Source organism: Vanellus vanellus, assembly GCF_965231255.1.
Source record: "Vanellus vanellus genome assembly, chromosome: 14".
NCBI classification, from domain to species: Eukaryota; Metazoa; Chordata; class Aves; order Charadriiformes; family Charadriidae; genus Vanellus; species Vanellus vanellus.
In genome coordinates this window covers 17,606,511-17,632,086 of record NC_138919.1, presented here as the reverse complement: position 1 = coordinate 17,632,086, position 25,576 = coordinate 17,606,511, and the positions used below count along the sequence as shown (strand labels likewise).

The 25,576-nt window shown below is 50.1% G+C and overlaps 1 protein-coding gene across 1 annotated transcript; it reads right to left on the bottom strand.

Moving 5' to 3' along the window:
* Positions 1-70: 70 nt before the first annotated feature.
* Positions 71-25,366, bottom strand: MICALL2 (MICAL like 2; the record flags this gene model as incomplete). The annotated part of the gene is made up of 17 exons (XM_082490692.1): positions 71-283; positions 373-419; positions 1,396-1,510; positions 1,855-1,928; positions 2,301-2,391; positions 2,978-3,101; positions 3,606-3,661; positions 8,208-8,357; positions 8,865-8,989; positions 9,308-9,383; positions 10,246-10,421; positions 10,622-11,293; positions 11,684-11,805; positions 12,475-12,635; positions 15,111-15,252; positions 18,859-18,907; positions 25,224-25,366. 17 exons carry the CDS (start codon positions 25,364-25,366, stop codon positions 186-188), a joined length of 2,421 nt encoding a protein of 806 aa, XP_082346818.1. The 3' UTR covers positions 71-185.
* Between the last annotated feature and the right edge of the window lie 210 nt (positions 25,367-25,576).

Sequence of the window (25,576 nt, the reverse complement as noted above, 5' to 3'; positions counted from 1 at the left end):
AGGCATCCTTGGGCCCCATACCAAGGCCAGAGGGGACTCACACCGTCCATTTGGTCCACAAACCTGCAGTCTAAATGTCAGGGAGCAGAGGAGCCTCATCACAGTCCTGCATGACTCCAGGAAAGCAGCAGTGAAGAAGGAACATCCCTTTGATGACCCTCTCTGGGCCGCTGGGCAAAGGAACATCACTCCTGAGCTTTACTCTTATTTTTCTGCTTCCATATTTTGGACAAGCGGAACTTGTTCTTCTTCTTGTCTGGTTCCTGGCTCTCGAGAGATCCATCTGCAGGAGACAGAGCAGACACAGCAGGTTGAGACCCACAGCCCCAGTGCCACCCAGTGCTGCTCCATAAGAGTAGAAAGGGCCCTTACCCAACCTCTGGATCATGTCTGCCAACATCTGGTCCTCCTCTTGCTCTCTGTAATGGAACAGCATGGCATTAGAAAACTTTGCTGTGTTTCATGAAAAAGTGGTAGACACCAAAACCCACACAAACACTACTGTTATTCCCCCAGTTGGAAATGACCAACCTCCATAGCACACCCTTAGAAGAGCGCAGGAAAGAAACCCAACCAGTTAGAGGAGTCCTAGACATTAGCAAATTGCATCTGGTTCTCTTGAAATCAATCCCTGTACAGGGATTTCCAGAGTGTGGCAGTCCAGCCCTGCAGCAGGGAGGCCCTTCCCCTAGCTGGCCTATGAATCATCCCAGTTCACTGAGTTGTGAGACAACACCACACCCGAGAAGTTGAATAAAACTTGAGATGCCAAGTAGCCTGGGGTGCTGTAGAGGTGCTCATCACAATCAGAGACAAGCACGCTGCTGTCTCCTTGGGCCTGGGCAAGGCCAGAGCCAAAAGTCTGGGCATCACTAGAATCCTCGAGCTGGAGTCAGTGCCCTGAGGTCAAGAAACAGAGGCTGCTCTCAGCAACAGGAGGCACAAATTCAGCTACTTGACACAGCAGTCTTCCTCTGAACTTGGGGAGGGATCCAACTCTCAGCTACAGTTCGTCTTTTATTTGCTGCAGCAGATGAACACATTCTTGGCTTCATGTTCCCAGAGTCCTCCTGCAGCTCCCGTGCTGCCTCCATCCTCCCAGCTCCAGCCTCTCCCTCTCTTCCCCAGCCTTCCTCATTTTCACAGCCCTTGTCCTCAGAGCAGCATTAGCTCGAGAGAGCACTGAACATAACTGCAGTCCTGATCTCAGTTTCTAACAGCTGCCAAGGAAGCAATGGCAGCAGCATTTAGGACAAGATGGTTGGTGACAGGTCACCACCCACCTCTCATGGAGCAGAAGTCTGGATTACAGCCATTCATCCACCCCTACAGCCTGGGCAGCAGAGGAAATCATCCCTCGTGTTGGCTCACCTCCCACCATCTGAGGGCCCTCACCTGAGTCTGTCCTCATCCAGGCACTCCACAATATTATTCCGATCGTTGACTGTGTTCAGGTACGACTCCAGCAGCTCCTTCTCTCGCTCCTTCTCCCTGGGTGTCTTCCGTTCCTCTGCACAAGACAAGGGAAGCCCATCTCACAGATACAGGTAAGTACCTCGCCACAGTGGCTCCTGCCTCCACCCTGCTCCACCAAGTCCCTCTCACAGACCCAAATTTTATTATCCTCATGCTCAGGGGCACATCTTACATCCCCTCAGAAAGCGCAGGTGGGTTGGATGTTACAGGGAGTCTGCACCTGGCAGCTCGACAGTGCACTCAGGAGACACCCCACAGTGAAACTGCAATCCCTGGCAGTGTCATTCAGATCCGAAGGACATCCCAGGGCTGGCACGCAGAGCAGAGTGCTCCACACAGCCAGGAGCCAGCAGGACTCTCGGTGCAGCTGGTCCTTACCTGGCTTGCTCATGAGGTGTCGCAGCTCCATCTCAATGTTCCACTGCTGCTCCTCCAGCTTCTGCTGTTTCATCCTGGAAGGAACCACAGAAGCAATGAGTTACTGCCCCTCCGTGCCTCAGGGCTGGGCCATTCTCATATTGTGCTAAAGCTTCATCACTGCATTGCTGACCACCTGGGTACGGGTGGGTCAAGGGAAATCTTTCTCCATCATATTTGTAAGGTTCCCCTCCCCACAAACTCATCACAGACCCTGGGTGCTCATCAGTGCTCAAGGGCCCATCAGCTAATACCCTCAGGACACTGGCAATTCTCCCAGAGATGTCCCCAAGCCCTCCCTTATCCTACCAATTGGCACACTATTTTTTGGGCTGCTACGTTCCCTGTTCATCCCTGCTTACTGCTCACAGGTGAAGTGCATAAGCAGACGAGTGAATTTTACTTACTTGTACATCAGTTCTGATTCCTGTCTGAGCAGCACCTGTTTCTCATGGATCAGTTTGAACCAATCCACCATGAGGGCATCCTCAGACTCGTCTGCAAAGGAGACAAAGGGCAAGACTCCTTCAGAAGCTGCACCAGTTCAGTCTCCCTGGCTTAAACACACAATCACTTGAGGGAGAGCCTGGGATAACTTATAGGAGCCATAGGCAACCTCAAGTGAAAACAGCTCAACTTTGGTACTCCTGGGTACAAGGGAAAGGACACAGATCACTCCCTGCAGGTTGAAGGAAGATGCTCACAGATACCCTGCCACAGAGCAGCCAGCTCATCTTCCATGTGGCCATTCCAAATGAACTCACTGAGCCCTGCCAAACTGGAGCCAGCCATGACAGCCAGTCTGGCTTAGGATCCAAAAGCCAGATCAATAGCAGCCTTCCACTCCCCAAACTCCCTGATCTTCAGCCAAATAAACACAAGACCATGCTCGAACAAGAGGTTAGGAACAGCCAGAGAGGGTTCAAAATTCTCATGGCTTTATCTCGCTATACCAGGTATCTTTGGCAACCTGGTGTCTAACACGTAGCATGAGCTCCTAGAAATGGAGCCAATAATGCCCAGGGGTAGGACATGAGCCTGACACCTTCCCACCACAACAGAGCTCGCCCCTGGTCGTCTTTACCTCCCTCACAACCACGCAGCTGCTTCTCCAGATCCACTCCTTTCAATTCCAGTTCATCCAGCTGCTTCTCGATGTCACGCACCTTCTCCTGGATTTCCTCCTCGGGGAGGTAGTCTGGGTGCAGCTAGAAAAACAAACATAGGAACAAACACAGCTTAGTGCCTTCAGACTGCCCTGCTGAGGTCACAGCCCAAACAGAGATGGGAAATGACATAAGGAGCCCAACTGCAGAGCCATGTTCTGGAAGGGCCAAGTCAGCAGAGATGCAGAGCTGGCTGCTCACAACACAGCGGTGGCCACTGCAATGTGCAGCACTGGATACATTCACTGTGAGTGATAACATCTACCCACACTCTTCAATCCGCAGACGTTCCTCCTCCTTTGTTGGGGAAGGCTATAATTACCAGAATTTTGTTTGGCACTCTTATTTCAGCCTCTATTGTCTTCTTGCATGGGAGGCAACCAGCAGCCTCTCCATCTTGTCTCTGACCCACAGCCTTTCACCCTTTCCCTGGAAATTCAAATAAACCCTCCCAATAAGACAAACTGGGATATTTCAGGGCAAGCACTCCAGCAGGATACCCAGCAACCCCAGCCTGTTCCCCTTACACCTGGTTTCCAGCCATACCTTGGTTGGGGACACTGCTTCAGGGCTCTGGATGCTTTTTGGAACGGAGGGTTTAACTAGAAGGGAATAAAAAAAAAAACAACAAAAACACCACAACAAACTTTAAATATTTTTGTGGTGGGGGACAGCACCTACACCACCAGAGAGTACAAGAGGTCTCTGCCACCCAACAGAGGGCACCGATGACACGCATGCATCAGCACGGCTAAGGCAAGAGATGTGTCTGCAGGTACCCTCCGGTCACAGGGTGCCGCTTGCATCCCCAGGGCATAGGCCGTCACCTAATCCAGGTGTGACTTGGGAGCTTGCACCCGAGAATATCGACTTCCACGTTCATTCATTATCCTGTTAAAACTCAAAGACACTTATTGTGGCAAAAGCCACCCCTTATTAAGCTTCCAAAGGATAGAACAGAAATATTGGGTTACTGTCACAGAAAACACAAGGATATACTTCAAAATGCCCCTCTAAGTGCTGTTGTACAAAGAAGTATCAGTAAATACTGATGAAACAAAGATGGTCTAGGGGACCTCAGCATAAGCCTCAGGAAACTAAGGTTCAATTCCTTCCACAAAACACTTCCTAGGTGAGAAGTCCCTTAGGCCCCACTACACAGCATTATTTAGGCCCTGGACACCTATTAAAATCAATCCTTAAGCAACGTGTGTTTGCTCCACTGTGCCTCAGCTTCCTCTGCCCAACTGTGCTGCAAGGATAACTACAGAAGAGTGTGAGGTATTCGGATACCCGAGGGGCTGGGCTGGATAATTACCACAAAGAGAGAACAGAGGCGTACGTGGATGATGTGATCGGAAGGAAAACTCTAGTATCAAAAGAGCAGGGCTGTAAGAAAGGCAGCAGCGGTGCAGGCTCAGCACACACAAGGAGAAAAACAGGACAGACAGACTAGGGGAGCCCCCTGAGAGTCTCTGGCAACTGGTGCTGATGCGAGGAAGAGCTCAAGGACAGCTCTCCATTTGCCGAGTCCTTGCTCTATTGCCTTTTCCAGGAAGAGTGCAAAATAAGTTGCTGGATATGGCAATCAGGCAATCAGCTGTGTTGTCCCTGCACTGCTGGCCTCCATCGGTTACTCTGCCCTCTGGACGCTGCTGGTTTGTTGCCCTGTTACGCTACCTGCAACTTACACTTCTCCTAATGGTTCCTCCAAGAAGGACCTGGCCTGCCATGGGCAGCCTGCTGCTGCCCAAGCAACACCTGCCTCTCCGGGCTCCTTCTGGCTGATCTCTGCAGCATCTCCAACCAAGGCAGAAAGCTGCACCACTGCTCGTGAGAAGACCAAGGTCACTGGAGAGGAACAGCTAGTAAAAAGATGCTCTCCTGACCAGCTCAGGGTCCAATATCCCCTGATATCCTCAAGTTCTGTCTTGACAGATACTAGATGGGTTGGCTGCTTGCCTGCAAACTGGAAATAGGACAGTTGGCAAGAGAACCCTGGAGCCTCCTCTCTCAACAGAAAACACTACCTACGCCAAAGAAAACTAACGATCTACAGAAATGCTCACCATCCACAGGCCCATGCAATGCACACAGGATTAAGGGCAGGAACGGTAGCTAACTGTTCACAGCGGCTCTCTGAGTGCTGATGTAAAAACCTATACAGAGGAGCAAAAAGTCTGTCCTTAATTCACATGCTGCCAAGTGACAGCAGCAAGAGAACAGCCTTTCAGGTGGCAGATTTGCACAGACATGAAAAAGGGGGGGCAGACTGCTGGGAAAGTTTCCCATAGCGGGCACTCCCCAACCGCAATCATTAAACTTTAGAAGGACGGATATAAAGTCAGTCTCCTTTATCTTAACAGCTTGCTTCCTGGGAAAGATGCAATGCTGAACCTTGTGGATGAGTCTGAGGAAAAAGGAAATGGGAAGTTATGGGAAAATAAATGATGGCAGCGGAGGCATGCTAAGCTTTTAAAATAGACAACACGATTGGAGTTTGAATGCTTCATAGCTGTCAGAGGTGCAGGCCAAGGACAATGCTGGAATCAGCTAACAAATACTAAAGCATGAGGCCACCGGCGCATTGGGACCCATCCTGCTTGCTCTGAGACAAACATCAGTCAGGGCTGAGCCCTGCTGTGAGGACCTTCCAGTCCAATCAGGTAAGACAAAGCCAGATGGGGTAAGGAAAGCGGAGAACAAACAAACAAGCCAAGCAAACATCAGGTTAGTTCCAGAAAATTTCTAGCCCAACTAGAACTTAATCTGGCTACTGCCATAAAAGACAATTAAAAAATGTTTATATACATACATTAGCAACAAAAGGAGGACTATGGAGAATCTCCATCCTTTATTGAAAGTGGGGAGAAACATAGTGACAAAGGCTGAAGTACTTAATGCCTTCTTTGGCTCAGTCTTTAACAGTAAGACCAATTGTTCCCCAGGTACTCAGCCCCCTGAGCTGGAAGATGGGGATAGGGAGCAGAACAAAGCCCCATAATCCAAGGGGAAATGGTGAGCGACCTGCTATGGCACTTAGACATACACACACGGGTCTATGGAGCCAGATGGGATCCACCCAAGGGTACTGAGGGAGCTGGCAGAAGCGCTCACCAAGCCACTTTCCATCATTTCTCAGCAGTCCCAGCTAACTGGGGAGGTCCTGAATGACTGGAAGTTACCAAATGTGACACCTGTCTACAAGAAGGCCTGGAAGGAGGATCCAGGGAACTACAGGCCTGTCAGTCTGACCTCGGCGCTGGGGCAGTTTATGGAGCAGAACATCTTGAGTGCCATCATGCAGCTCCTACAGGGCAACCAGGCGATCGGGTCCAGTCAGCACGGGTTTAAAGAAAGATTCTGCTGGACTTAGCTCCTTCTGTGACAAGATGGCCCATTTAATGGATGAGGGAAAGGCTGTGGATGTTGTTTACTTGGACTTTAGTAAAGCCTTTGACACTGTTTCCCACAGCATTCTCCTGGAGAAACTGGCTGCTCATGGCTTAGATGTGTGTACTCTTCACTGGGTAAAAAACTGGCTGGATGGACGGGCCCAGAGAGTGGTGGTGAACGGAGCTAAATCCAGTTGGTGGCCAGTCACAAGTGGTGTTCCCCAGGGCTCGGTACTAGATCCAGTTCTCTTTAATATCTTTATCAATGACCTGGATAAGGGGATTGAGTGCACCCTCAGTAAGTTTGCAGATGACGCCAAGTTGGGCAGGAGCATTGATCTGCTGGAGAGTAGGATGGCCCTACAGAAGGATCTGGACAGGCTGCATCGATGAGTTGAGGCCAATGGTGTGAGGTTGAACACGGCCAAGTGTCCTGCGCTTGCGTCACACCAACCCCATGCAGCACTACAGGCTCGGGGCAGAGTGGCTGGAAAGCTGCCCGGCGGGGAAGGCCCTGGGGGTGTTGGTGGACAGCCGGCTGGGTATGAGCCAGCAGTGTGCCCAGGTGGCCAAGAAGGCCAACAGCATCATGGCCTGGAGCAGGAATAGTGTGGCCAGCAGGACTAGGGAAGGATTGTCCCACTGTACTCGGCACTGGTGAGGCACCACCTCGAGTACTACGTTCAGTTTTGGGCCCCTCACTACAAGACAGACATTGAGGGGCTGGAGCATGTCCAGAGAAGGGCAATGGAGCTGGTGAGGCATCTGGAGCACAAGTCTTGTGAGGAGCGGCTGAGGGCCCTGGGGGTGTTCAGCCTGGAGAAAAGGAGGCTGAAGGGAGACCCTATCACTCTCTACAGATCCCTGAAAGGAGGGGGTAGCAAGGAGGGGGGGGGGGGGGGGGCGTCTCTTCTCTCAAGGCGTGGGACAAGAGGAAATGGCCTCAAGTTGTGCCAGTGGAGGTTTAGTTTGGATATTAGGGAAAATTTTTTCACCAGAAGGGTTATCAAGCATTGGAACATGCTTTCCAGGGCAGTGGTGGAATCACCGTCCCTGGAGGTATTTAAAAGACAGGTAGACGTGGTGCTGAGGGACATTGTTTAGTGATGGACTTGGCAGTGCTAGGTTTACGGTTGGACTCAATGACCTAAAAGGTCTTTTCCAACCTAAATGATTCTATGATTCACATTGTGGTGAAATATGTAGGAGCAAGGACAGATGGGCAAAGGAGGAGAGGTACACAGTAAAGCTGTGGTTGAACATACAGGAGCAAAACTGTATTAAACGTAGGGACAAACTGGTCAGAACATCTTTGAAAGTCCAAGAAGCTGCAGCCCTGGCTGCTGCTACTGTGTGTCCTGCCAGCTAGAGTCTATGGCTGACAGTTATCTGCATTCCTCTCATTTCCCAAAGCCACTCAACTGGAGAGGAACAGAGACATCAACTAGATCCCAGTTCCCCGAATTAGGAGATGGTCCTCTTCATAGCTTAGAGTCTAAAGAATGACAGGGCAGTGACCTTGACAAATCGCTATTTTAATTTCTTCCCTTCCCACTGAATTCTCTGGCCTGGCTGGTTCCTGCTTAGGCCAAGCTGCCCGATAAAAATTAATGCCACAGATTTTTCCCCAATGACAACAATCACAGGCTTAGCCACAGAAAACTCAGGGACACATCTCCCATACTGACCACTCACTCTGTCCCCTGACAGTGCAGAGGAGAGAGTGCCTTTAAGCAAGCAAAAGAGACCTTACATGTGGTAGTGCTTTTCTTCAACTGGTTGCCCTCTTCCTCTTTCTTGGCAGAGCTCCCAGGGTCTTCCCAGCCTTGCTCTGAATTCTGGCAGCTCCTGATAAGATCTGAGCTGGGGATCAACTTCTTCTTCATGAATCCACCAGATGAAGCTGGATTAAGAAGCACAGACAAGTTTTAGGTAAGAAATTTCAACCCTCGTATCTCATAAAAATCCCTTTCTTACCCAGCATCTCTGGGACTCACCACTAGCCACCTTCATTTCTAGTCCTAGTTCTCCTCGCTTGATGACAGTGAGGGGCACAAGCCCAAAGGAGACAGGGAGATTACAAGGCCAGAGTACAAGAGAAGGGTGGAAAAGAAGAATAAACAGTTGGGAACCACCACCAAGAGTTCTCACCATTAAACATTTACGCAAGAGAGAGTAAATGAGATCTTGCTAGCTGACTTGCAGAAGGGCAAGAAGGGCACCCTGTGAAGACAAAGTCTCTCCTTGGGGAAGGGTGGCTCTCCAAATAAAGGCACCACAGGGTCAAAGCAGGTGCAGAGAGCCAGAATCTCTGGAAGCAAGGCACAGTCTCCACCAATGTGTTCCTTACATGTGCCTTGCAGCATGCCTGTCCCCTGCCTGACTAGCAAAATGAAGGCAAAGCTTATATCCTTCATACCAGAGTCCTGCTTTGCTGATGGGACAACTAATGGACTTGGCTTTGTCTCCTTGTGTGCTGGGCTCCCTGTTCCCACCTGGGAGTTATCAGTAGGTTTCTTAGAGCCACCTTGGTCTCTGCAAAGAAGAAAGACAAAGGTAGGAAACCATCCTTCTTGCAGAATGGTCCACAGGAAGAGCTCTCGACATCCTGGGCTGGATGTCCATCTGGGATAGTCACACTTTTCTAATCAGAGTCCAGCAATTTGAAATACGCTTTCCCTCCCCAGAAATGAAAGCCTTTGCCTTTTCCGTCAAATTGTTGAAAACAGAAGCATTAAAACACAGGAGCTCTTCCCTCCTATGTGCACACAGACCTGCAGCAACAAACACAGCTGCAGACATGGACATGCCCATTCACTTGTCACAGAGACCCACCAGCTCCAAGACACTCACTTGATGGCCACGGGCTTCAACCGAGATCTCCACTCTGTTGGGCCCTCAGACTTGTCTTCACCAACATTCATGCTTCCTAAAGGAAGGGACATAGCAAGATAATATCAGATCCAATAAAAAGAAACAAGCCAGATTTGTGTCTCGGGAGGATCTTAGGAGACAAGACATGCACTGGGGTAGATACTGTGATGTTATTGTAGCAAACCAGCACCAGTTCAACAAGTTTAACATGGACCGGTTCACATACAGTAGGTAGCAAATAACCACGGTGGCATTTTACCCCTTTCAGGTCAAATGCTTATGGCAACTACAGAAACACCGCCATGGTGTAAAGGAACAGGCATGTTCAACAGCAATATAACACAACCAGCTCAGACCTCAGAGACCAAAGGATAGGGCAGGAAGGGGGGCAGAGGAAAAAAAAAAAAAAACCACAAGCTCACAGCAAACTGCTGTGAGCCACAGATGTTGCTTCTGGCCCAAAGAAAGATAGGCCCTCTGGAAGTGGTAGAGACACTGGGTACCACCCAGAACATCACCCTCAGCCCACTTCTCAGTCATCGTGGGGGAAGCTCGGTTCAAAACAGACAAGGAGGCTGGGTGAGCCCCAACTGCAATCACAAAATCATCCTGAAGTTCTGGCAAGGTCTGGGAAAGTCTACCAAAGCCTCTGAAATCCACCATGATCCCAATGTTTGATGACAGCTAGTACAACTTCAAATACCTGGAGATCCTCTGAGAAAAAAAAGCTTGCCATACTAGAGGGAGCAATTACAGAGGGCGGTGTATTGAGCCCCAGAATGCAGAAAACCCTTACGTGGTGGTACAGACAGAAAGTATAAGAGTCACTGACACATGCATTGTACTCGTCCACAAGAAAGGCATAAAGTTGGCATGCTATGTCCAGGCAGAGCTGTATGTGAACCAGTCACCCTCACCTTTGATGACTTTCGACTCTGGCTTACGCAGAGAGTCAGCAGGTTTGCTGGCAGCCTGGCTTTTAGGCAGAGGGTCTGTGATCTTCTCCTGTTTTAGTGCTGTATACCCTGTTTTGCTGGACTGTGCTTTCAGAGCTGGACTCTGCCACTGAGAACTGCTGGGAGAAAACTTGCCACTGCAAAAAAGAACAATCTAGTGAGTCTTTTTAAAAGGCAGACCTTTTTACTGGCCTCTTCCAAAGACTTGGATGAGTCCCTCTACATGTCTTTAAATCTCAGCCACAAAAGCAGGCAGGGAAAAGGGAAGAAAGATACAGTGAGTTCTCCAAGTTACCCCAAGGATTATCTTGGGAGTAAAGAGGGAAAGAACACTTGCCTGCTGGATGCTGAGGAGCCAGTAGAACTGAGTCCTCCTGGCCTGTTTGGAGAGGTGATTGATCCAGCCAGAGCCTGTGTAATATGGTTACGTGCCTGATCCTTTTCAGCACTCACTGGACTGATCTCAGTAGTGGTTCTGACAGAGACAGTTTTACCAGGGCCAGGAGAAGAAGGGACTTGTTTTTTGGTGTCAGAGGTTTTATTGCTGGAGGACTCCAATGACCGAAAAAAATTTTCTCGGGCTTGTTGTGTTTTTGTTGTGGAGGTTGTCAAAAGAGGCCCTGAGACGGTACCTTCATGGTGATCTGTTTTATTTCCCAACGAGGTACCTTTGCAGTCATTTGGTTTATTTACAGGTGAAGAGGACCATGGAGTATTTACACTTTTGAAGCCAGAGCTTCCAGAAGACGAAACAGATGGCTTGGTTGAATTAGCAAGGCCTTCCTGGCTGGGTTTCTTCAACACCTGCTCCAATTTCTTGGGTTCTGCTGTTTTCTGGAATGCCCTAGCAGCGGTAGGGGCTGGGGTGCTCTCAGGTTTGTTCCCTGTGCTGCGGAGACCAGAGACCTGGACATTGTCTGGCTGCTGATGGCTGGTACAGATGAACGTACCGGGCTCAGGCCCAGCTTTGTAGCTTCCAGGAAGAAGCACGTTCCAACACTGCCTGCACCTGTGGATAAGAAAGTCTCAGAAAACATCCTCCAGAGCACTGGGAGGCCATTGACACACAGCTGAGAGTGCAGGCACAATTCCACTGTCAGCACAGGGAGGGAAAAGGTACCACACTGGCAGTGAGCAGACCCTGTGGGCACATTCCTCAGGCACCAAAAAAGGAGCTGCTGATAGCATGGCCTGAAGTAGGAAAGGTGTGGATGAAAATAGAGCTGTGCAAAGAGTTTCCCCTATGCACGGGTCAAGGGCAGGCCCAGGCTGCCTCCACTCTGACAAAAATGTCCTCCATCACCTTGAGTGCCTCACACCACTCTCCCTCCAGTCCCAAGGGAAACAGGCTGCCCCTCTGCAACTCACAGGCCTGTGCCCCAACTTTGAAGAGCTGTACCTGAAGCAGTTCCTGTGATAGAGCTTCCCATCGACCAAGTAGCGCTGCACCAGGTGCACGTGGTTCCCGCAGATCCCACAGCTGCTGCTAGGGATGTTCCCACTCTCTGCCAGGATCCCCTTCTGTGGGGAAAAGCAGCGGGTGAGCAGGCAGCACTGTGACCTCGCGTACAGCTACAAATCTCCCAGAGTTTGACACGCACAGCCAGTTGGCTAGGACAGAGAAGTGATATTCGGAAAAGCCCTGCTCCCACTAAGCCATGTTCATACGAAGTGGAACAGCCCTCGGAAGGACAGAGTAAGGGGGACTTGTTCCTACAAAGCCAGACGACCAGGGTGTTTTGTCCATCTGTGGGAAACTGAAGTGCAAAGGTCTTCAACTTAAATTAGCTAGGAAAGGTCCTTACCCTTTTGAGAAAGGAGCTTCCTTTCTTCCACCCTGTTTTTGTCCCTGTTCTGCTTTGAAACTGCACCCAAGAATTTAATCAATGTTTTCTAGCAAAAATAATACCTTTTGTTAAAAATCTCCATTCCCAAGATCTAGGAACAGCATAGCCATGTCCTAAGACACCCATGTCCTTTTCACCACTAGATAAATCCCATCTGACTGATGGCTTTCCAGTGACACCCACCTGAATCTGTGGAGTAACCAGACCCCTGGATTAAATCTCCCATAGCAAGCAGAAAATTTAGACTATGTCCTTACCACTAGGAGCCTTGAATGAGCAAAATACTCTCTAGCTCACTGAACAGATTTAAGGTTTAAAGAGCACCCCAAAACACATTTCTTACCATGGCGACTGGGGAAGTTTCTTTTGGCTTAGCTCTGGCTGGTGGATGGGCAGGAGGCAGTTTTGCTGGCACTGGCTTAGGAGGCTCTGAAACAGCTTTCTTCCCAAGAGGCTGCTCCTGAGGCTCAGAGGAAGGACGCTTGATTCCAGACATGCCTCCAACTGGAAGAAAGGAAAAAGGGAAGATTTTAAGGTAACATAAGGAAAACCCATGAGCTTAGGAGTCATTTACAAAATAAAAAGATCCAGAGGTGGCTGATGGATAACATGCAAATGATACAAGGGGACACAGCTTCCTTCACGAGCAGTTCTGTAGTGGAGTGAGACAAGAGGCGATAAGTGAATTTTACCAACACATGCTGGAATCATGTGGTAGCTGAAACTGCTGATTTTTTTTTTCATCTCGGGGAATTCCATGGAGGGGAATGAAAAAAAAATGGAAAAATACAAAACACCCTCAATGGGGTGAACAAGACCTGGGGTTTGTACCTGGCCCACAGTTTAGCTGGAACTGATCAACACTGAAACAGGCACTGCTGTTAGGTATTACAGCTAAGGAACTGAAGCATGGAGGGTTTGTTTCATTCAAGTCGTTGTGCTCCGGACTTCCTACACACCCCAAACCTTCATTGCTGTGGGTGTCCACCCCACACCCCAGCTGGGACTCTCACGGAGCAAACAGGCTTGTCGAATGCAGAAACGACCACTACAAATGAGTAATACTATGACAGAGACTTGGAGGTGCCACGGTGGCACTGATGCAGAAACGAACAGGACTTGCCTCAAAAAGCCTGCAAACGCCCCATCCTCTTCTTTCCAGATGAAAGAGAAACCCTCTAAATTCACAACAAGCGGAGAAAAGAGAATCCCAAACACACTTCAATCAAGCATGGAATGAGAAGTGCAGGGAGGCTTCCCTGGGAAATAAGGCTTCATGCACAGTTTTTGCAGACAAGACCCCTCATGTGTCTCACAGGGATATTATTTTTGTGCAGCTTCCTATTCAGAATGAGATATCTCTGTGTTCCTTGTGGGATATTTGAGCCGCATCTTCACTTTAAGAGTAACCAATTAAATGACCGCCCGTCTGAAAAGAGATTATACCCTTCTCAGTAAATACAGAGGGAGCCTGGGCAGGGTGTAGGGAGCAGAGAGGAAGCCAGTTCCCAGCAGTTTTCTCTCAATAAAGCTAGCTATCCAAACAAACAGCCAGGGCTCCTTTACTGCAGTGACCAGTGGACTTGTGACAGCCGACCCAGCAAACAGTTTAGGCTCGGGCTGCCCCCTCACTTCCCACTTGTGCCATTTATCTAGTTCCCCAAGCCCAGCACAAAGATGAGTGGCTTCAGCTCTGCTCTTCTGTAAACACCTGACCTCAATAAAATATTGGCCGCTCGCCCTCTCTGGCCTTCAGCGTCCTGCTTATTTCATGGTCCTGCTGGAGTGCATTCGAAGGGCACGACTATGGTATTAGGAGTCTGCTTGGTGTCAGAGGGCACATTCCTGGCTGGGCTCATTTTCAGACATGCACATTCAACCCAGCAACAGGAATGCAAGCAGAGCGTTTTGTGGGACACTAGAGAGTATAAAAATGTGCTGTGCTTGATGACAGGGTAGGCAAGATGCAGGGGGGAGGGGGTAAAGACCCCAAACTGACCCAGATTCCCACCACTTGGCACAAACACGATGCAATTTGTTTGACTTCAGTCAGCACGGTTTTAAAACAAGAAATAAAAAATGAAGAGGGGGGAGGGAAGAGGTTGTGGAGGAAGAGAAAAAGCATGCTTAAATGTGTAAAGAGATGGAGAAGGGGGAAGAGTTTAGACATTAAAGGCAGCTCTCAGATTGAACTGTGGTTTCTTTCCAAGATGTAAGACATTTTCAATTCATATCTGTCGTCTCCATCTAGATTCACCTTAACTAGTTAAGTCATTCATGTCCCACTTTCTAAAGTTTTCTCTGGAGGAACCTGTGAAATTGGTTTATCGTATTATTTCATTTTGTATGAGCTTAAAGCCAAATATAAACCAAGTCTACAATAATGCTCCTGTGAGCCCAGATAAACTCTCCAGTACGTGAATATAATGCCTTGGCAGCTCTGTGGCCTGTTTTATGTTTGAAAGAATTGCTATCACAATTATGTCAGTTAAGGGGGTCATTTTCTTCTACTTCCTTATATCAGTACTGCTGTGCTGTACAAGCCCTACCATGGATGCTGTTGCACTAGCACAGCCTCACAGACAAGCTCAGCCTTGTTAGAATCCGTGTTCTCACCAGCCCTCTGGTGTGGCAAGGACTGGAGCAGGGATGGAGGTGCTCGAGAAAGGAAAGCTGAGGTGGGGACCACAGAGGGCAACCTTCACTGCTCCTGTCTGGCTGAACCATAAGAAATTTTAGATTGTATATTAAATTTTAAGGCACTAGTTTTAAAGACAAGGCACGGCCCTGTGCCCTTCCAAAAGCACTGGTGATACTGTAGGCCAGCGTGTAAAGAGTTCAGATCCTCCGTTGAAATAGTTCCAGTACCAAAAGGCCTCCGTGCAGTCTATTTTGCTTTTCAAAGCTTGTTAGGAGGCAAGGGAAAGCACAAAATTGATCCCTGATCCTTCCCACCCCTCCAGGAAATATGGTACTTACTAGGAGACCGTCCATGGAAGTAGTTATAATACTGGGAAACATAGGTGAGGATGCTCAGCCTGTCTGGTACCCTCAGAGCAACCATATCCTCTGCATCCAGCAAGGCTGGGATCCCCAGCTCCTCCTCCGCCACTCGAAACGCCTAGAGAAGGAAGGAAAAAACAAAAAAGGGGTCTTGTCCAGCCCAGGCAGCAGAGCTGCTCCTCATCAGAAGTAAGAAACTCCACTGCAAACAGCCCCACTCAAATAATAACTCTACTGGGGAACAGCTGCACCAGTTTAACTCCTACATCATACGGCCGTTACAGGAACCAACAGAGTCATGGCTTCCAGCCACCGCGTTGAGAAATTCAGGCAGGGAGCCAAAAATCTGGCCTGGCAAGCTGGCCGTAGCTCACTGCACAAGAACTCACCTGGGCTTCCCCTGCTCTTCCTCGCGCCTGCCTCTATCTGGATATGCACAGCTGCGGCGAGCGAGGCCTGGCAGAAGGGGATGTGTCAGTCCAGGCTGGCAGACTCGCTTCCAAGGCTTCCAGCCCAACCTGCAGCGCTCCCCAATTAACGGTGCGCTGGTAGGTGTTTGCAGGCAGCTTTCTATCTCCGAGAGCTGTGCAAATGTTAACGCTTCCTGCCTACTGCCTGCTCTTCCCCATCTGAAAAAGGGGAAATCTCAGGCTGCAGGAGGGAGCTCTCTCTCCCAGACTAGAGAGAGGGAAGAGAGGAATAATGCAGCTTAACCATTACCATGCTGCCTAACACGTATTTGGGGCAAATATTCTTCTTTGTGGTTCCTTCTGCTTTGGAACTGCAGGATCAAAATCAGTTAAAGGAGGGAAAAGTTGTTTTCTTTTGCTTCTGAACAAGAGCCTTTATTAGAGGACAAAAAAATCCCGCAATGTCCATAAAGCAACTTTGCCCTTGCTCAACTCAGCATAGGGCTTTTACTAAGGACTTTCTCCAGCCTTCTTCCTTTCTGGTTTATAGGAAAAAATCCTTTCCCTCCCCCTTTGAAATGCCAACACAGCAAAGCAAAACAGCACTTGTAGGAGTGGCAGCACAAGGAGGTCTATTGCTGAACCCCACAGTGAAAGGGTTAAAGAAAGTCTTGAACATATTAAAAACCTCCGCATCTGACCTCTGGCACAGACACACAACAGTGTTGGTGTACAAGCCAACTATTCCTGCTTAGAAGAAACAAACAGCCATTATTTTTTAGCAAGATAATTACAATTTATTTCCATCGGGTATCCCAGTAAAAATGTAACTGAGCTGACATTAAGCACGCTTTCAGCCAGTTACCTCCGGCTGCGTCATCCCAGCTGCCAGCCCAGCCCCGAACTCGCCTGTCTCGTAGCCTGGTACTTAATATATTCCTTGGAGTGTTCCCCGTCACGCTGGCTGCACAACTGGTCTGACCAGTGGAGGTTTTTTTTCTTGCTGGACATTCCCGGTGTGCAGTCTAGCAGGAACGCAGGCTGTGCCACCTCCTGCCAGATGGTGCCACAGGTGAAACCAGTGCAACAGGCAAAGAACAAGCATGAGGGGCTGCCTGGACCACAAAGAGGAGGATGCTCAATGCACACAACTGGTTTGGCCAGAACCAGGTGAGCAACGCAGAGAGCAGCATTAGGATGTAGTGTCCCCTGTGCCTACACCATCCTCGTGTTCCTGGGAACTGCTCTTGCCTGGAGATCCAGTGAGATCACCACCTAACAGTTACTCTTCTCCTCTATTCCTTCTCCTCCTTAAAGGCCTGCCCAGGCTGGCCTTTATAGAAGCAACACGTTATTTCTGCATAACATTTTTCATCAGTACAGCTCCAAGTGCTTTACAAAAGAAGTAAGTGTCCCTGCTCCCACTCTGCATAGAGGAGGCAAAATGATACGCTCCAAGACACCTGAGCTGCCCAGGAACAGCTTTCCTCTGACAAAGGCCACTGCTGTATCTGCTACACCACGCCACCATCCATTTGCACTGAAAGAACTGAATCCAAGGCCTCTAGAAACCTTTCTCCTCTTTAAATATTTTTTAAATCCTTAGCAAAAAAATGCCACCAACTGAAATTTTCCTAGGGTTTGGGGTTGTTTTTTTTGGCACTTGAGAAGTGGCACATTCTTCCTCAGCAGAAGACCTTATATGGCAAATTGCAGCTCGGACAAGATTTTTTTTTCATTGAATAATACAGCTCCTGAAAAGAAGCTACTGAATAGTGAGGCATCAAGGAGGGTCTGAACAATAGCTGAGCAACAGTGCTGGGAGAAATCAGACCTACTCGTATCCCAAGGGCAGCCAGAGGAAGAAAGTGTAGGAACTAGTATGGAGAGCAGCTTGAGGGGGGAGGCTAGCCCAGGAGCCCACAGGGAGACAGAGGCGTAAACCCCACTCATGGCAGAGCCAAGGCAGCAAGACACCGGCAGTGAAAGGGCAACACAGACAAGTCATCCTACAGCAGGTGGAGTACGGAAGAGAGAGCAAAATAGAGGACATAAAAGAAACTAAGAAATGGAGGGAGGAGAGGGGGGTAACACAGACTGCAACAAAGGAAGGGAGCAACTCTTTTTATGAGAGGCACAAAGCAGCTTTTCATTAATAAAAGCAGCGGAGGCGGCTTGTACAGCTCATTTCCCAGAAACAAGCAAAGCCGCCAGCACAGCAGACACCATCAGCCCGGCTGGGGAAGGAGCCACACTCAGGGCTTCACAGCACTCTGGCCGGGATGACCGTCCATGGGGAAGAGGCCCTAATGCCTGCCAAATGCCAAACCTCAAGGGCAAAACCACTTGGTCCGAATCTCACCTAGAGGAGAGGAACATTAAGGGCTGAACCCCAGAGAGCGTGAGTAACTGCTCACATACTGCAGCCCCAGCCTGGGGAGAGGGGGGTCCGTCACAGGCGCTGTGAACGCGGCTGGGGCTGAAGGGGAGCAGAAGCTAAGGAACATGGGGGGCTAAGTTTAGCTCTCCCAAAGGCAAGGACCACCTCAGACGGCTCACTGCGTCAGAGGATGTCAGTCCTCCAGTCCAGACAAGAGTAAGCTGCCGTGGTTCATTCACATCCCGAGCTCCTGCCAAGCAACCACGAAGCTGTGTGGAACGATGCCAAGGGGGAAAAAAAAAAAAAAAGGCATTTTAATCTGCTGCCTCTCTCTTTGCGAGTGAGAAAGGGAGGAAAACATCCTTCCTTGGAGCGCTAAGCCCATGCTTGAATCCAGTGCAGAAGGGGGTTAGCCTGCCCAACTTCTACTTTCTTCATGGAGAGAACAAGAGAAACTCAAATCCCATCCTGGAGTGAAGTGTCCAAGCAGGATGAGGTTTTAAGATGTCTCCACCTTCCAACAGCCTTCATTCTCTGTGCTGGGAACAAGCAGAAATGGGGAGACACTCCCTATGCTTCCCCTCTCACATCAGCTACCTCCCAGTTCCTGCTCCATCCCTCAGGAGCATCACATACTCAACGTGTCCATGTCTTGACTTCCAGCATCTCTGTCCAAGTTCCTGCTGCCACAGGACACACTGGACACAGGCATCGCTGTGCACTCAGCGAAGAAGTGTGAGCAGTACGAGGGTGCTTTCAAGCAGCCAGCACACTGGGCATTGCCGTTGAAATCAGAAGGTTGGGCACACGCAGAATAAGGCAAAGGATTTGAATACGGCACGCTCAGCACACTGCATCTGCTGGGTTTCTGTTGCTAAACCCTGTAAGCAAGATCATAGACTAGACCAAAAATAAAACATTAAAAGTCACTTACCAACTTGTTGTTCTCGTACACGTTTTCTTTACTGAGGGAGTTGAAGTTTCTGAAATATAGAAAGAAGAGAAGAATCTCAGGTGGCTGATGCAGAGTAAGCTGCTTCACCTCCAGCTTCCCGAACCTCTCTGAGCCTCACTGTTTTGGGGGACAGAGCACCTCCTCCCACCCTGCCTTCTCAGAGTCGCTCCAGAGGGAACAGCGTGGCAGATCCCATCCGAGACAGTCACAGACCTGCTGCACCTTCCAGGACAGAGACATGCAGGAGACCCAGCAGGCACAGCCATCTGCCCACAGGCAGCACAACACATTTTTGGCACATCCAGCCTCGCAGGGCTGACTCCCGCAGCCTCCTGCAGACAGGACGTGCTGATGCCAAAACATCCCATGCAGATTCAGGGGTTTTGCTGAGACAGCCAGGAGCAACCTCTAACTCATGGGGTGGATTTTTCCCCCCAAAAGAAGCCTTGCTCCTCTCCCACCTCAAAAAGAAACACCGATGCCTGCCAGCCAGATTTGCAACACTCTTCTCCCTGGAATTACTTTCCAAACAGTCACATCCGTGCTCTTCTCCTGTCTTGCAAGCTGCCTCCACGCAGAGAGACCTCAGGTCCAAGGAGGTGTGTATCCCTCAGATGCTGCATGTATCACACACTTCTCCAATGCACCCGTATCCTCTGATCTCAGAAGCTGCTGGTTCCACCAGCACACAAGTCCTGGTTTCAAATCCTCTTTTCTCCTCTGGCACAGCTCCACAAAACCAGCACCAGGAATCTGCTTGGGAAATACCTCTGCCCACCAGACAATACTGCAGCTGATAACACCAAGAAATCTTATTCTCCTTTCCCTCGGGCTGTCACCTTTGATTTGTAGTCATAACCAATAACTGAAAAGGAAGAGACAATTACTGTTTGCAGTTACAAGCCAAAATCAGCAATCCTTCTTCCTTTCTGCTGGGCCCGGACATCACCTCCCTCTTCCCCTCTCCCCAGATTTGCTCTCACCCCATCTGGTCCAACCCAGATGCCACCTCTCTCTGCACTGTGCTGGGAACTCAGGAACTGGGACCTGACAGGACAGGTAAGAAAGCACGGGGGACAGTGAGTTTGTGCTATGAGAAGCAGAGCCACAACACAGCGTGCTTTCTCACCCATAGCAGAGCGTGTCCCTCACTTAGGAAACAGCCACCATCAGCTTTGTTTTAAACCGACTGTCACTTGCTAAACTGGGAATACAAAACCGACTGTTGGCTGGCAGCCCCGCTCTCCAACGCTGCTTCCTTCTGCCCAGGCAAGCAGGGAGGGTCAATTCCTTTCTGATAACCCAGTTCTTTATAGTCCTCGTACCTGCTGGCACAGAGCTAAGCAAAAGGCTGATACCAGAGAGGAAATTCTCCCTGATAAACAGAAAAGGCTGCAGCACCAACTTTGTATTTATGTACATACCACCTTTATAACCGATGTGGACCTACCCTTGTTAGCCAGTCCCTCACCTCTGAGAGGAGCCGTGTCAAAGCCAGGGCAAAGCTGGCTCGCAGCGACCTATTCATGAGACAAACACATGATCTGCATCGCAGCAGGGAAACTTTTTCCATGACTTGTAATGGCAAGGAGCAAGCCAGGTCCTTTATCTGCTTAGTACAGAAAGTGGAGCGTTACGTTATAAGAGAGCTGCCTTCAAACAGGTTTGTCCATCATGCCACAGCCTACGCCTCCTCCCTGCTTCCCGCATCCGGCATTGCTATGTGGGATAAGGAGAGAACGAGCAACAGATAAGACCCAAAGGTCAAACTCCCCCAAGAAGCACATAAAGACGAGGCACATCCCCCCTCTAAATCATATACTCTTTCCTGTGCAAAATCAAAGCGATTTGCAGAGGTTTTTCTTCAAGCAGTGCTCCTGCCCAGAGATTTCCCTTCCCTGAGACAATGGATTAAAAAGAGCAACAAAAATAATCACAAGCCAAAAAAGTTTCAGTGAAACAATAGCTATAATCATCCTGTTTTGTGTCAGGCAAGAAAATCAGCTTTTTTTAAGAGCCAGCCAAAGGACATGATTACAGTGCTCTGCTTCACTCCCGGTTCTGCTCCCAAATAAAGCCTGTAGACATCCTGAACACAGGCAAACACCTGCAAGAGCAAAGAGAAGCTCCAGCTTCCTCGGTTGTGCTGACACCTATGACATAACATATTGGAGTTACCTATTTATTGTTGGTCAGTGCCTTTCGCTCCCACGCTGAAAGCTGTTTGCTATGGTAGTGTGTGTGCAGCTTCACACTGTGTGGCATGTAAGAGACCTAAAAATCCAAATCTCTGAGGGTGAGTGTCTGAAATCCCCTCCTGTTCCCCAAAGGAGAGCACAACCAACCAGGTTACTTGGTCATTTCAAGACCTTCCTGCCCTCTCAGCATCACTCCTTCCCTGGTTAGTCAGCTGAACTGCTTATATATAATATTTTCTTTGGAAATTGATCCTGCTGGTGAATCTCTTATCTTGGAATATCAAAGCTCTCTGGACCAATGTAACCCTAAGAAAGCAAAACTAATACAAATGGAGAAGCAGGAGTTCTCCGCTGAAAAAACACAGGCAACTGAATTAATTGGAAGAGGTGAGAAATATAAATCTGACCCAAGAGAGGGCCTCCAGTGTCGGAAACAAATCAGAGTGGAGTTCACTAGCACAGGAATAGAAGCGAAGTTTTTAACTCCCCCAAAAAATCCTTCTCTTAGCAAAAAGTGGCCGAGCATTTCTCATGCCCACAAATCTCCGTGACCACCCACTGCTTCAGCTGCACAGACCCAACACTCACAAAGCATGTTACAGTCCTTTGCAAGCACATGTGCTTCCCTGGGAAGAACCTCTACTGCTACAAGCACTCAGTTGGGAAACTACCTCGGAGCAGACTGGGCAAGAAAAGTCCCAGAGCCATGATGGTCCCAAAAAAGCTTCTGCCTCTCAGCACTGCTGTACTATTTTAATTAGATACAAGAAGATATGCGTAGTCAAAAGGATCACTGAAAAAAAGTGAAGCACCCTTTTGCCTGCTCGCAGTCCTTGAACAGCGGGTTCAAATCCAGCGTGCTCTACTGGGAACGGGACCTTTCGGCTGTGCTCTTTCTGGAGGAGCAGACAAACCTGGGGAGAGGGGACAGGGGTGGGAATCCCAGGTAGAAGATGTCCCCCATGGGCTCATTCTCCTCTCAGCAACGCCTGCTCCACACTGCTCTGGTCTCGCTGGTGAGCTGCAGTGTGCCGCTGGGGTTGACCAACAGAAGATGAGACTCCCTGACCCCAGACCCATCCTCGCCTACGCCTGTCGCACAAACCACAACCCCACAGAGGCCAAGCAGGCAGCAGATCTGCTTCACCCCAGACTTTTGGCCCTCCCTGTTCGTACGGGCGACTGTCGGCCTCATCCTGCCCCGCTGAGCTGACAGCAGCCCGGGAAATGCTGCTGGAGGAACGGGTGCCTGCTGCTGCTCAGCCGCCAAGAGGATTTCACAACCAGTCAATTCCCAGAACACCGATCTAAACACTAGTTCACAGTCTGGGAAAGAGCAAGATCCCGGACAATGAGAAGGAGCTTAATCAAAACCTTTCCTCAACATCTGGCATTAATAGCTGAGCGAGTATGCACAGCCCCCTTGCTTCTTCTAAGTCACTTATCAAGCCAAGGCCACTAAAACCGTGGCTGGAGCTTGCACAGCCATCACCACTGCACGCAGCAGCCGCAGACCTCAGCCTCCCACCACACTGCCGTGAGGCTTCATGTCCCTCTGATGAGAGGAGCCTCAGGGCTCCACAACCACCCCAGAAAACGGGCTGGGACCCGCCTGACGCAGCACGCGTGCCTGGCTGGGGCTGGCTATGAAGCACTCTGCAACTGCGACTAAAGAGGGATGAATTTCCATGGTAATTCAGCATGTATCTCCACTCCCCTAGAGCATCCTTAGGTGAGTGGGAAGTGAGTGGGAAATGCATTTCTAATTTTACACAGCCTGCCCTGTTCACCGATAACATATACACCAACATCAGCCAAGCTGGAGAGAAGTTATCATATTTTCCATACGTTTTCCGGAAAAAAAACAGGAAGGGGGGAGAGACGCACACCAGCCTGTCCTCCGACCCACATATCTCACAAGAGAAGCCGATGATTATGACCATGTTTTGTAATTGCTTGAAGTTTTCCTGGGAATTTCTCAGGCTCCTGCAAGGAAAAATCCCCTGCCCTCCTCAGCCCAAGAATGTCATTTGTGTAAACCAAGACGGAAAACACACTATTGCAAAACTCTGATGCCGTGACTGAATCATGTTCTGCAAGTGATTTATATAGCAGAGCTGATGCAAACACCCTGAATGCTTCAAACACCAATTATCCTTTTCTAGGGTTTTTTGTTGTTTTTTTTCGTCTGATGCTTTTAATCTTCAGCTAGGATCTTTGCTAGAAGCAAGGGAAGGAGCTCAGGATAAACCACTTCAAGCCCCTGGGAAGCAGGAGTCACAGCCACACGTGCATCCAGTCGCACTTCTCTGCCGGTGGCTCCTGCACCGCCAACACTCACAGAAGCTTTTACAGATTCACAGAGAATTTGCACAAGTATTCAGCGCCAGGATCTGACACACGACACCCAGCAGCCCCGGCCGCCAACCACTTGAAAGCATAATTTCCTTCCAGCAGGACTTTGGCCAGCCAAGGATACACCTGGTGCTTTCCTGCACTACACCACTGACACCAATGAGGGAGGTCACTGATAAAAGCTTCTCTTACTTTAACCTTCAGGCAGTCTTTGCTGAGTGGGTCAAAGTCAGAAAGAGCTTCTCTAAGGTCCTGAATAAAGTCAGGCAGAATTTCTGTCGTAAAAGAAAATGAATGGGAACAGAGAGATGCCACAAGGAACATACTCCCTCTTCAGCACAGGAGTGTTTGCACAGGATACGTCTATCCACAACCCTTGATGCACAGTTCAAGTATTATAAACAGCCCACTCAACTGGTCAACAGGATTATTCCAGCTCTCAAGTCACTGAGCCCCTGTTTATACCCATCCTCCGGATGGGCCAGCTGCAGAGTCAGCCAGGAAGCAGTCACAGTCCCTCTGCGAGCACCTCCTGGTCACACCAACCTTTCTGCCCTGGTATTTTGTATTTTTGGGAGTGTGAATCAAAGGAAGGAAAGGAAATATCTGGAGTCATGTGGGAACCGGCATGTCAGGAAGCCATATGCAGCAACACCATGGGGACTGCCCAAGCACTGGGGACTACAGAGAAAGCATGCCTGAAGTTCCTGCACCAACCTCCCACTGCCCAGCCCACTCCTGCCTCTTCCAAGCTTCAAGACAACAGAGGAGAGAGAGCAGGACGAGATCTTCTCCTTGGGCTTCCACCAGAAGCAAGACACCTGCAAGAGAGATCTCTGCACACAAACCCAAGCAGCAGGTGGTCCTGGGAGCATGAGGAGAACGGCAGGATTCAAGGAACAGGAGGAAAACTGCAGTACAGAAAACCCAACCCAGTCCTCCACCAGCTGGACACATCTGACTGGGAGAGACCTAACACTTAAACTGATATTCCTGAGCAATCTTTGCACTGCTCCCTTGCCTTGACCTCCCCCCTCAACACCCCCACCTCACAGTCCAACAAGCCCAGAAGTGGAAAAAAAAAAAAACAAAAACAATTAGGAAGCAGGACCTACATCTCCCTTCGGCGATTCACCTTCTCAGACGTTAACATTTGGGCAGGGACAGGTCAAAACCCAGAGGGCACAAGCAATGGCACCAGTAAGGTGCTGGGAAACACTTTGCCTCCCACAGGCAGAGCTCTGGATGGATAAAATGAGTGATGTGCAGGAATCCAGCGGCTGCCAGGCCCTGCCTTGCTATTGCATTTTGTTTAAATAGCCCTCACCTCCCGACTCGTAAATGGCTGAGCGAGGAAAGCCCAGCCTAAGCAAACACAAACGGCGAAGAAGGAAATGCTTCCCCAAAATTGGTGCCTGAACTTGTCTTACAATGGAAAAGGCGCATTTAAACTATTTCTGCTTCAGCCACAGAGGGAAGAAAGGAAAAACATAGTGGGGGGAAAAATACCCCAACATGTAGGCAGCAAGAGGGGAGCTCTTCGCTTGGAGGCTTTCGGCGTGGGTGCCGGCAGAGCTCCTGGTGCCGGCCGCTGGCCCACAGCATCTCCCAAGGAGGAGCTGGGATTTCTGCCGGGGCTGCGTCCGCGGAGAAGGCGAGTGCCCATGGTGGACGCAGGGCCCGGGGCACCGCTGCTCAATGGCGGGCTGACCGCAGCCCTAAGAGGACCCTCGGCTGCGGGCGGAGGGTCCCGGCCCGGAGTTGGCCTCGACGCCCAATGAGGGTACTCACATGAGGTCGGGCCGGTGGCGGTGGAGGATGGCGCAGAAGGCGAGGCCGTCGCGGAAGGAGGTGGTCATGTTGGTGATGCTGACATCGCGGTAGCCCTCGCACTGCTGCTTGCACCACAGCTGCAGGTTCTGGATGGCCGCCATGGCCTCGGCGGGCCGGGGAGGTGCGGGGGGTAGGCAGCGGGGCAGGAGGGAACCCCTCGCCGTGCCCAGCCCGGCCGGAGGCTGCCGGCGTGTGGCGACCGGCGGCGGCGGGGAGGAGGCGGGGAAAGGGGCGGGCGAGGGGCGGGCGGCAGCGGCCCCTCAGGGCCTCCCTGCGCCTCGCCCCGGGGCCGCGCCGGGCGGAGGAGGGGA